Source organism: Ornithodoros turicata, chromosome 2, assembly GCF_037126465.1.
Source record: "Ornithodoros turicata isolate Travis chromosome 2, ASM3712646v1, whole genome shotgun sequence".
NCBI lineage: Eukaryota > Metazoa > Arthropoda > Arachnida > Ixodida > Argasidae > Ornithodoros > Ornithodoros turicata.
Genome location: NC_088202.1, coordinates 7,863,522 through 7,876,529, shown reverse-complemented (window position 1 = coordinate 7,876,529; position 13,008 = coordinate 7,863,522). Strand labels below are relative to the sequence as shown.

Here is a 13,008-nt window from a genome sequence, read left to right as displayed (position 1 = left end):
AAAATCTGCTGTGGTGACCCTCCTCTATAAACGTCGCCTCAGTGACTGTACCTAGAGTCACTGAATAGAGTACCCTCTCTGGTACCGTGAGGCTGTGTCATTGCAGTCACAAAGCGAGAACCACTTCTGTTCAATCGTATCGTTTAATTATGAATAATTCGTCGTATCGATAGTGGTTCCACACTGACGTTAACTCACACGCTAGATTCCTTCACTACCAGCCTTTGAACGGAAGCTGCAAATGAACGCAAGTAGTAAGGCATGGTCACGTATAGGCAGTCCTTTTGCTTTGGTACTTACAGTTTGAGAAGCTAGAAAAAGAAATTACTGATACATACAGCAGTCTGTGCACGCCGTCATGAAGACGCTGTCACGTAATTACGATCGGCTTCTTAGAAACATTGATCAGTCGCATAGGGGCGCTGATAACTCGAGCTTGTCACTGATTAGCTAGTGCTTAAGCTAGATTCGCATCAAGTTATCTTTAGTGGAAGCGGAGGAGAGAGCAGACTCTAAATTGGTGTACACGCTATTCAGCGACGATTAAAAGAGCAATTAACCATACAACGGAGAGAAATTTTAACTTTCCGGTATAAATATCCTTGGTGTACTTCGGAGCAAGTCGTGGCTAGTTGAAGGAATGTGAAACCAGGAGGACCCTTTATATACGCCATAAAAAAAAAACGTGAAACATATGAAAGGGGACAACAACCGAAGATAACTACCTATTCCGAATTGAATGATAATCAAATAAAATCGATCAATGAACCGATTAGACTTACTGTAGTGTCGACGAGGCTCTTTTGGCAGGCTCAGAGCCAATTGTGCCTCCAGAACAAGGTTCAGACTCACGTTCCCTTGAAGAGGAAATGAGAATATGACAACAGCTCCCGTTATAGGCAGGTAGCATTCTCACATAGTAACCAATAAAACACGCTGTCTTGACGTCCTAGTTCATCCAAACATGTTATGGTTGGTTGATGGCCCGATACTGCCGGGCAACATGCCAGCCAATTACGCCCTTTGCACCTCGCTGGTGGGCTAAGTAGCATAAGATTGCTTGCCTTGCTGTGGCCGTGCCAGATACTTTACCACAGTGACAAATTATACCAGATTATACTAGATTGTACTTGGACCGAGGTCCTGGATCGAGGAACTCGGAATGCGCCGCAATGGCCGGATCCGCGGGAATCCTGTACAGCTGCACAGCTCATCTACCGGCTCTGTGGCTAACGGAAAACGATTGTGGTACTTTCTGGGTTCCACTGATTTAAACGTGCTTAAGGGCTCTCGTTCACGAAAAGAAGAACTGCGAGCATAAGTCTAGTAATATTTTTTTCATTCCGTGTTAGCACCACGAAGGAACTGCCGCTATGAGCAAACAGGAGATGACAGCAGGAATGAGCGACGGGGACAGCGGGGTCAGTATGCTGTCCTGGACAGGCTTAAGGGGAACTGTGCCGACATGCGTCCTGGTAGGTCTGCCTCAAAACCCAGAGAAATCCTCAGACAGCACAGCCCGATCTGGGATTCGAACTTGCGTCCACCTTCCAGGCTCGCCGTGAAAGGCGGTCGTCCTAACCGTTACGTCACGTGAGCTAGTGCTTCAGAAAGAACTGGTTTGAGGCGGATACGCGTCTTGACTTCTCTTGTATCAGTTCTCTTTAACCTAACTTGACTATGGGTTTTAGTGAAAAAAAAAAGTCAGCCGTTGCACTACTTGTAGGTGCTATGCATGAATTTTTTAGTGTTCCTGAAAACTCCGGAGTGGTAGACATATTGTTCCTCGGCTTCAGTAGGGCCTTTGACAGGGTGTCACATGGGAAGCTGCTGTATAAACTGGAATGCACCAGACTCCATGTGTTTGTTATTAGTTGTATACGCACGCACCTGAAAGACAGACCTCAGTTTGTGGATCTAAAGTGGGTTTCGTTAGCTTTGGCGTTCTTCAGGGAAGTGTTTTGATGTAATTTATATCAGTGACTTGGTTGTTGCGATTCTCGAGTACGATTGTTAGCAATATTGACTGAATTGGATCACTTCCTATTGCAGAGATCTGTTTGAGCGATTTTTCACTGGTGCAGACGATGGCGAATAGAAATTAATTCACACAATTAACGCGTATGACAAGGAAACAAAATGCCTAGTTTGTTTCATGCTCACTTGGTAACTCTGAAATTTCACGAGTCGGTTTCACATGTCTATACGTAGGACTATTACTTTCAAGCAAGTTATCTGGTCGGAACACTTGTAAGTCAGCACTACGAAAACTGTACTTTATTAAAAGGAAACTTAAAACAAGCTAACTAGAACGAGAACTTTTGCCTATAGGGAGTTTTCACCTACACTGTTAAAATAGAACTTCACCACATAGCATGCTCCTGGCCAACCACCATTCCAAGAGGACTCGCTGTTGGGCACGAGTCTGATATCTAGACTGATCTGACGAGTCTGAGTCTGGCGAGACGAGTCTGATATCTAGACTGCAGACAACGATAGCTGAATGATATCGTTATCTGCCCTGATTTGTTGAAAACGGGAGGCGTGCGCCTTTTCTGTGACAATTATGAACAGCATAAGTGTCACACAAAAGGCGTACGCCTCCCGTTTTCAACAAACCGGGGCAGATAACGATATCATTCGCGATGATGATAGGCTAGGAGCGTGCTATGCGGTGAAGCTTATTTTTAAGAGTGTGTTTACGTCACTTTGTCACATGGCATGCTCGAGAGCTGCTCCCACTGGTGGTCACTTTTTGTGCTAGCGCCATTGAAAGATGACACACTGCACTATTTTTCAATGCCACAACCATAGTTTTCACAAAAGAAAATGTGAGAACGACAGCGACGAAGTGTCGTTGGGATAAAAGAAGAGCGCCGTCGCTACCGGATTTCAAAACACCATTCAAGTCTCGGTTTTTGAGCGAACGCTAGATAATATCGGCAGCTGCGCCGAAAAAGTAACCACCACCGGGGCTGCCAAACGTGTTCGCTTGACTGTCATGTGAAAACACCCTATAACGTTCTTGTGAAATGAGATCAAAACTTGAGTACTGCACTGTGTACTGTAAAAAGAGGTAACATTTCCTTGAGTTTGAGGAACGCACAATGTGTGAAGAGAACGAAGTCCTCTTTGTGTTTTGTGTGTTCCTGAAAATCTTCCCTCTTTTTACAGTATACACCAGCTCGCGTACATCGTTTTTTGATTTGCTCAGAGCTGTTCGTTTCGTTCATTCAAAGAAATGACTCCCGTTCCCTCCTAAACACCATCTCAGCAACATCCGGATAGGAGCACGTCCTAAATTATGTAGCCTAATTTTTCTTCACAGGGTACTTACAGATAAGATTCTAATAAAACTTCCACATTGCGTACGAACTTCCGAGTAGAACGCGACACAGGCGACATAGTCCTGACTTTGGCATTCACTACGCCTGCGTGTTCCTGGAGCCTTTTGAGTCAGAAGGATGACTCGATCTGTGGTGGGTGGTCACAATAACGGGGGACTAATGCACGTCTTCTCCCAAGTTCGTCCCCCGGAATGTTGGTCATAGTCGGATTATCGAGTTGTCATAATAACGAGGGGGCCTATACGCAGGACATCCATTGGGAACAAACGGTGCTCCAGAAAAGTGGTCATAAAGTGAGAATGTCATACTAACGAGCGTAATAGCAATGCGTGTCTACTGTAACCTAGTTTGAGCCTCTAGCTTCAGCTTGTCAAATTCCAAGCAGCAAGTGTAATTCATCCAAGGTCAAGCACTTACTCGTCCCCTACTTCCACGTCGACTTCACTACTTCTACTTGGTCGGATAAAGAACTTGGACGCGTTATCGGTCACAATTCCCATCAGAAGAAGCAACCATAGGCACAACCCAAGCGAGGTCCAGAAAGCGTTCTGCAAAGAGTAACGTCGGTTCGTCCTAAGCCTCCTTTCTTTCAGTGTGTGTGTATGTTCATATTCAAAACCGCGTACCGCATTGCGGATCATACCGCTGCAGACGAGTCTGAGAGCCATCGTATTTTTGTCGTGGCTGGTCGCGGCGAAGCGCAAAAGGACGTAATTCATTGGTGTAATTCATTAGTGTAACGACGTAATTCATTGGTGGATAAGGGAGTGAAAGAGCGTCATTTTGAGCTTCACAGCGACCAACCGCGACAAAATATGTAAACCGAAACCAACTAATTACTGCAACAAACGACTGCTTCGGTGGCAGATTTTTCTCTAAAAGATGTCCACTGAATGTCCCAAAAGGGGTAGTACCCATTTTAATGTCGACAGTGCGCTGCTTTAGAAGTTTTGTTTTTTTACGAAACTCATTTGAATTTTTATTTAAATAATGAGCGCCTCCCACTCATTCACACGGTGCGCAGCTTGTAGGCGGTATCGGATAGATACTTGTAAAAAAGAAAGTTCTTCGATTGGTGCACCCGTTCGCGAATTATTTAGCCCGGGGATTTAACTGAAACACCCGGTATAAATCGCCAAATTTCTCTATGCTACTGAGTCAAAACCCGAACACGGCGTTTAATGCTGTTGGAACGCCGTGTAGTAATTGAAAGAAGAGGGACGAGTCTTACGACTAAAGCAGACAACGGGACGAGCAAAGGTCTGTTCTTCCATGGATTCCAGTAGAAGGACACAGTCTTCCGTTCCATGTACCGATGCCTCAAAGCCTGAGACATCCTAATAATGATCAGGAATCCTGAAACGTATACTCACAGGATGTACCGTATTTTCTCGCATATAATACGAGGTTTTTTTCCGAAAAATGGACCCCCAAAATGCGGACTCGTATTATACGCGAGTTCGTATTATTTGCGGGTTGTATGAGCCACGGCGACGAGCCCCGCTCCTCTCTTGAAAGAGTGTACGTTTCCCCTCTCCCCTTGGCTCTCCTGGTCATGCGCGCGCACCCACGTGATTTCATCTCACCCGCCAACTTTCCGAAAGGAACCGCGCGCGCGGGCATGGCTCCACGCCGGGCTTCGTACACGGCCAAGTACAAACGGGAAGTTGTACTGGCGGCCGAAGCGTCTAGTAATATGTCTGCTGCACGAAAGTTTGGGACTAACGAAGCCAACATTCGTGTTTGGCGTCGTCAGCGGGCGTCGTTGTTTCAGTGCTCAGCAACACGGAAAGCGTTTCGTGGCCCGAAGAAGGGACATCATCCGGAGATCGAGAAGCAACTCATCGAGTACGTTAAAGACCTTCGGTCGCGGCACATCGCCGTAACCGGGCAAGCAATTCGAGTGAAGGCAGTGCAGCTCGCCAGAAACGACGGCATCGCAACGAACGGCGGGTGAAACTGAAATGTCGTATTATACGGGAGTCAGAAAACTTTTTTTTTGATAGGAGTCTATAAATTGCACCTCGTATTATACCCGAGTTCGTATTATATGCGAGAAAATACGGTAAATCCCTCTGGCTGATCGAATGCATCAGTTTGTTGATGAATCCTTCCAGCATCTGCGTAGAGTAAACCCTTTCAGAGTGTTAAGTTATCCATTAAGGACATCGAGTGTGCGGTCGATACAATAGCTGTCCTGCTGATTCTCGATGAAATAGCATGTTTTATACACAAGCCAGAATTTGCTGAAGAGGCCAAGACCTACGTGACCACGTACGTCGTCCAGGTCGTCCCATATTAGCATCTTCATATTCTCGTAATATACTAGTGGCTTCTGAGGAGGGTCGCCCTGTAACATATGGAGAATCCACGTGAACCGTAACAAAACAGCTTTCCTCGGTCGTGAGAGAGAGTGGCACCTGCAGGATCTGTCGAGGATCAACCGTCAAGGATGCTAGCAAATGCTGGATGATATTCTGCAGCCATTGAAAAAGAAAGGGCGTTAAACGTTAGCACTTTCACAGATGTCGATTATTATCTGTACGCGGAATGCCGGAGCGGCTGGCCACTGTCTGTGGCTGCGTTCGTTGCTCTGTCCTCTCCCCCATGACGTGCAGCCCCGATTATGGGTGCAAACTTGCCCAGTAGACGCATATTAGCTCGCCAGCCGGAATATGTAACGCAGACTCCTATGTGTTTTGTTTTGTTTTTTCCGCCTTTACAGAATTTTTCCAAGAATTTTTATTAAAAAAGCTATAGGAGCAGCATAGATTTTGTTTTTGCAGTCGAGTTCTTCGATCAAAGAGACATCGTCTGGAAGACAGCGTGTAACTACGCGATAACTAATCACACGAAATTCATTAATTAACCCTTTCACATTAAGGAATTTCGGACAAAAGCGAGACAGCAGATTAAAAGACTGTCCTCGTTGAACGCCATTCCACGTTTAAAAAAAACCCTGAAACACGCACGCGCGTTAAAATATTCATCCCCGAAGTTTAATATGAAAATGAGCCTAAACTGAAAAAGCGCGCCTGAGGAGGGCGTCAAAGGTCGGAAAGCTGTTCATCTGGCCAGCTCAGCGTCACCTACTCCAATCAACTTCATCGTTCCAGATCACGTGATCCTCTGACGTCATATGAGCGCTGTATTCCCTCCTTCCCGGTCGCCGTGGTTTCGGTTTATTTGCATATCAAAATTCGGGAATTTTAAGGCACTAGTGTTTTTCAGGATTTGTTAAACGCGAAATGGCTTGCAACTGCCGCAGTCTCTCAATCTGCTATCTCGCTTTTGCTCGAAATCCTCTAACCAAAAAGTTAATTAACGAATTTCAGAATTAATGAATTAACGAATCCTTCCGAACCAAGGCAGCTTCGAGTGCGTCATCCTTACCGTTCGGTTGATGAAATTATTAATTGCGTCGTCAAAATCATCGAGAATGACGTCAAAAAGGCGGCCGCCATTGCACTTCCTGTGGACACAAGAAAATGATCTGGCAATAAGCTTGTACAAGGTGAATTTAGCAAATGTTACACATTTCGATCGAGTCGTAAAAATGCAAGATAACGTCTCAGGCGCTTCAAACTTTGCAGACTGATAGTCAATCGCATGAAGTTTCATCCATATTTTTTTCAACTGCTATGACATTGTAGAAAAAAAACTTAGAGGCAAAGCAAATTCTCACTCCATGCATTTCTAATGGTCTATACTGCCCGCAAACCGCCATTTTTTTCTCTGCCTGTTTCACGTTCGCATCACGGTGTATAGGTGGCGCTGCCTCGAAACGCTGCACCTGGTCAATGCCTCCTTTCTACATGCCTGTCACGTCGCGCACGTTTGCATTGTTTTCCGCCTGCCAAAAGTTTCTCGGAGATTCCGCATGGGGCGCCAGCTTCCACCCGGTCCCAGAGCCGTATATTAAAAGGGAGTCTGGCCATTAATGGGTCATGCCTATACCTGAAGCTCCACCCACTTTTTCAGCTTTGCGACCAATAGAGTTCTGAAATATGGGGCGCTATCAATCAACGTATCCTCACTATTTGTCCCCGTATCCAACATGGGCAGCGCCATTTTGGGTGGCAAGTGGATTGGATGGAATTGAAATGGATACCTCACGCAATCTGCAAAAGTAGTGGATTTTTGGTGCAAATTTGATGTGCGCCACCAAGGGAGCGTAAGGCACATCGGGAACTGTCGTCTGCTTCCGTCGTTGTACCACTGCCGGCAGAACCACCTGCTGGGACAGATTCTGTCGTCGGTATGTTTTTTAAACAAATCTACATGAATAGTTTGAATATAAAAGGCAAGAGTGTTTATATCCATGAAATCCAGCAATTAAATATAAGATTATAGAGCACAGCGCCGTTTTTGTTATGGTTTCGTTGTGATCGCCGTGTTCACTAGGCCTAACACGTCGACAAAACGTATTATTTTCAGTTAGATATCAGTGGATGAGCATAAGATGAAACTGATTTCCGAGAAACTTATATTAGGATGTACATTTGCAGCATAAAATCAGGTTAATCTGTGAAAATTTTTTGTAACGAAATCCCCGCTTCACAGGTGGGTAGAAATCCAGCGAACCGGTAGAGATGTAGGAAGGGAGTTGCCTCAGGACAGAAGCCGCCGATATTTCGAACAGAGACTGTTCTTCTTCTGGGCACCGTCCTCATCATTGGCATGGTATTTAAAGGGTTAGGTGTGACGTGTTTAAAGGTTCATGCGAATTGTGGGTCAACAGCCCGGAGGGAAGAAAGGTCCGTACGGGTTTTTACGGCGGGAGTGAATGGCTGCTTTGTTAGAGTGTGGAGGGGATTATGTGAACGTAGTGATCTAGGCTACAGACCGGTTGCAGAAAAATGGAAGGTTCACGAACACGTGGACGAAACGGGACAACAGTCAAGAATTCGCAAGCATAGCGAAAGATAAGGAGGTTAGTGGTTACGTGGGGAAAATTCCAGAACGAGCAAGTTTTTTTTTTTTAAATATATATTTGTAATACAAAGTTGTGGCATGCAATAAAGAGAGCAGAAAGCAGTGGCCATGCAGAACATAACAGATGATAATGGAGGTAGATGGGAAAAGCATATTTTATTTGTGAAGTGTTTCTAGGGTGCCTTGTGATTTGTTGATACCGGACGGGTGAAGAGCGTTGAACTTGTATATGAGATAAGACTCCCTATCACGTCTGTCACGTGTGGATCTAAGGACGCTTCTGTGGACGCTTCACAGGGTTTGTTTTCGTCGCCATTTTGGGTGGCAGTATGGTGTCATGGCGACCCCCTTGGTAAAAAGCAAACCAATCAGAGGAGCGAAACTGTGATTGACAGGCCGAGCCTCTTTTTGTGACTCCTCCCAATGGCCGGACTCCCTTTTAATATACGGCTCTGCCCGGTCCCGCCTTCTCCCTATTTCAAACAAGACAATAAGCACATCGCCTGGAACGGCAATTTTTGGCCGATGCATGTCGTCTGCTAAATTCGACGGCGTGGAAGGCAGCGCCAAAGCGGAGGATTCGGCGTGTATGAGGGAGAGGGCTTGGCAGGCGGTTTGGCGCTCACTTGACAGGCATTGTGTATAGAGGAGTCGCTGCACCTGGTCCATCTAGTTGTTGGTTGTTCCGTAGGTTTTGGGTTTGCTTCGTTTCCAGGCAGCGCCTTCTATACGTGGTGGTATGAACGTGATGCAGACAGAGGGAAAAAAATGGCGGATCGCGAGCAGTATAGGCCATAGGAAATGCATGGGGAGAGAATTTGCTTTGTTTCTAACTTTTTTCCTACAAAATCATAGCATTTGAAAAAGATATGGATAAAACTTCGGGCTAATGACTATCAGTCTGCTAAGTTTGAAGCGCCTGACACGTTATCTTGCATTTTTACGACTCGATCGAAATGTGTAACCTTTGCTAAATTCACCCTGTAGACAGTGAAGAGCATTCATCAGTGAAGGGACTTACTCGAGAACTGTTCCCGCGAGAAACTTGCCGAACCATTTTCCCCTTTTTTGCTCGGGCCACAGGTAGGACATTGTCTGCAACGTCACGTATTCTTAGTGAGACAAGGAGTGAAAGTACTCGTAGACGTACAACCACGATATCGCAGCCGTGATGGCGTACTTCCATTTCCCAACGCCACCTAGACACAAAAGGCCTGCTCACTGCCCCCTCTCCCTCCTTCGATTAAGAGTCAAAATTCGTCTGCTACTGCGATTCACCGTTCTGCGACTACAAGAACCCGCAAATGATTGCAGCTCACCTGGAATCTGCAGACCTAAATATTTAGACAAACAACAACAACTTTATTAGGAGATGATGAATGAGGAGTAGACAAAAGTAAAAGGTTTGTAAAATGTACTTAGACAAAAAGTAGACAAAAGATTAAGACCTTTTTCCCATTTAGTTTTCCATTTAGGACGCGGGGACGTTCAGTCACAACTGGCAGACGACGGTGGTTCTACTCCATGGCCACAACCGCTGAAAGCACGTTTGTGATTGGCTACGGCCGTTGAAAGCACGATCCCCATTGGCTGACCCAATTGTTACGTCATGGCGACGAGTCAGCAGGCTTCCTCTATCTAGGTGGTATTGGCACGACACTTACATCGTCAAAAAGGGCCACGTGCGTGACGTCAGCACGTGAGTGACGTCACGTGCGTGACGTGATGGTAACTGTCGTCGCCAAGATCATAACAGAGCTCGTCACGAACATCAACGCTGAGCTGATCGGAAACGACATAGCGACAGATCTGGAGGGACAATGTCAAAAACAGACTTGAAACCCAACGCGAGAATCGTGCTCAAAGCGGCTTTCGATCCATAGCGAATACAAACTACTTCCGAATACTGAACAAGAATGCTGATAATTTTTAGATTCGTGTCGAGAGTGTCTTCTTCCACCTCAATATCAGGGTCTTAGGTACGTAAGAATACTGTCCGATAGGTCCTCGTGATAGCTGATAATATGAATACAACACTACGAAGCCCCAAGGTGCGAAGTTGGGCTAGTTGGTACCTTTGATACATACTGAAAAAAAAAAAAACACGAAAAAGACACGGACAAAGACGAGGTGAACTACGGAGCATTCCGTCGTGTTCAGCATGTTCAGCGTTAAGGCGAGCACCGTTAAGAACTGCTTCCCATAATAGTACAAGTACAAAACACGAGGAAAAGGGAGGGTTTCACTCAGCATCTGCGCGACATTTCACTGAACCTTTCGTCCACTACACTTCCTTAGCAAAGGGTCCTGGTGCTAACCTGTTAAGCTCGTTAGCTAAGTGCTAAGCTGGGTTACACAACCTCTTTCTTTACGCTTTGCGCTTTCGTGTCTTTTGGCTTTTGCACGCTCCGCAATGTTTAACGAAATATAAGCGGCAAATACTTACATAATCATCATGAGTCCAGTGTACCCCGACGCCCTAGAACAACCAGGTGCCTCAGGGTTATTGTAACACATTAAACCCATGAGGAAGCTCGTGCCATACATTATGAGGAGGACAGTGAACAGGCCCGTGGTAGCTGCGGCGTAGTAGACACTGCGAGGAAATGAAATTGCTTTGCTGACGCGGGTTGGTTCTGTGTGCATTGGTGAAGACAAGAACGACAGTGACTTGCCATGGCATAGGGCAAGGTAATAATAATAATTGGGGGTTTACGTCGCGAGACAACTGAGATCATAGGGCAAGATGGTCTAGGTTGAAGACAGTTGAACTATTTTGTTAACAGTCAGAATAATCACCTAAATTGCACCATGATTTGTTAACTGAATCCCCAAGCCTTTGAGAAATTATCCACAAATTACCGTGGTGCTAAAGCAGATATTTATTCCGTGCGAGCCGAAAATGACAGGCTACATATTTTCATCAACTTACCCCACCCTATGGGTAAGTGGTGGACCTAAAAAAAATAAGTGCCCGGTTTAAATTGTGTCCTTTGTTTGAGTCAGCCGAAAGGTCAGCCACGAGTAGTGCACATGGAACCACAGAGCACTGACACAGCATCGTAACGGTGAAGTCATATTTTATTAGCCTATAGGAGCAGAGGTGAGCAAATTGGAAGTCAATGCTCGCGAAAGTTAGAGATGGGACAAAAAAAAAGCCCCTCTTTCCTCGACCACATCTGCAAAACGGCGTCTGACGTCTTTCTAAAAAGCCACGTGCAGAACGCGTTACTTCAAAGCCCAGACAACGCCAGTGTTCACCCTGGTGTCACGGACGAGAAAAAAATTATTCCTAAGAAAATGCCACGCGAAAAACCCAAACTGTCCTCAACTTGCCCACGTCTTCAAGTATAGCCCCACTTTAATCTATAGAAGGCATACTCAGTGATAGGGATGTGTCTCAAATATATATGTGGTAGTACAAACAAATATTTCTTGTGTGCGGAAACGTGGTAATACAACAGCTTTGGATCATATGTGTTACCTTTTGATCTCGAACGATGATAGGATGTTGGGAATGGTGACTTCGCTTATCTCATCGCCCATGTGGATAATGCCCTGTATCGTCTGCGCGAAAAGTTCCGAAACAGCAATGAGACATCGCGGATAACGTGAAGAAAGCATTAAAGGGGCACTAAAGTGCAAAAATATCTCTTCGCGATATAAAAGATTCCGTCAACCTGAGAATGATGCAAACGATGAGAATGTGTTATATTGCGAGTGTATTCGAAATAATGAACGTTCAGTACGGAATATACATCCTTCCAGTAGCCTATGAGATCCACAAACGCCAACCCCTTTAGTGCCCCTTTAAGTTAAGCATACATAATTTTCTAGGATTATCTACACAGTCACTGGGTACTTCGTTACGAATTTTATCGGAATATATCCGGTACATGTGTCGGCATAACACGATAAATTCTAGGCGATGTTAGTGAAAATAATGCGTGACTTTTGGGCTAGTACCATTTTTGAATCGTACTTCAAAATCTCCATGAACCTTTCCAATATCAATGATGTCTCGTGAGCCAAGGTGGCAGCTTCTGAAAGATGAAAAAACGGCAAAGTCCGTCGCCGGTGATCTTCCTAGAGCTCATCCAGCGCCCATTCTGCATGGGAAAACATGAGTACACCGTCGATTTTGACGAGTACGGTCATGAAAAAACGGCAAAGTCCGTCGCCGGTGATCTTCCTAGAGAATAGGGAGCAGCGCACGCCCTGGCAGGGTGTGCCGGGAAATGCGGTGCAAAATGACAGCGATTTGCTTTTTCTATCATCTGCGATCGTCGTCGTCGTCGTACTGGTGTATGCACCGTCGCTGTCGTTCTGCACATTACACAACGTCAGTCGCAAAACCATTGAAGACACACCAATCAATGATAAGACTGAAAGGGTGCTGGCGGGACGAAACAATGCCAAGACAAGAAAAAAGATATCAGACAAGCAGGTTATCCAAAAGCCAATTATATAATCAGTTTGATGCCGCATCTCTTACCACACGTAAGAGTATTATACATGATGGCCTATGATAGATGAACTCACCAATGAAAGTGGAGTTGTGGACCGCGTGAATGCGTTGAACTACCAACCTTGTGATGAACTGTCGTACCTGCGAGTAGAGGTTACGCGTTGATACGATGACAGTATGTAATTGTGTAGTATAATTATGCGGGCAGCGAATGTGTAGATATGCATAGACGTGCGTAGGTGTGTCAGCGTCTGTGTA

The 13,008-nt window shown here is 45.5% G+C and overlaps 2 protein-coding genes across 2 annotated transcripts; both read right to left on the bottom strand.

Annotated features, from left to right (window-relative positions):
* Positions 1-5,499: 5,499 nt before the first annotated feature.
* Positions 5,500-9,427, bottom strand: LOC135384300 (uncharacterized). The gene is made up of 4 exons (XM_064613506.1): positions 9,304-9,427; positions 6,741-6,819; positions 5,768-5,824; positions 5,500-5,697 (listed from the first exon to the last, which is right to left on the bottom strand). Exons 1-4 carry the CDS (start codon positions 9,372-9,374, stop codon positions 5,500-5,502), a joined length of 405 nt encoding a protein of 134 aa, XP_064469576.1. The 5' UTR covers positions 9,375-9,427.
* Positions 9,428-9,991: 564 nt separating this feature from the next.
* Positions 9,992-12,799, bottom strand: LOC135384299 (uncharacterized). Its single transcript, XM_064613505.1, has 5 exons — positions 12,778-12,799; positions 12,249-12,325; positions 11,767-11,849; positions 10,729-10,878; positions 9,992-10,091 (listed from the first exon to the last, which is right to left on the bottom strand). Exons 1-5 carry the CDS (start codon positions 12,797-12,799, stop codon positions 9,992-9,994), a joined length of 432 nt encoding a protein of 143 aa, XP_064469575.1.
* Between the last annotated feature and the right edge of the window lie 209 nt (positions 12,800-13,008).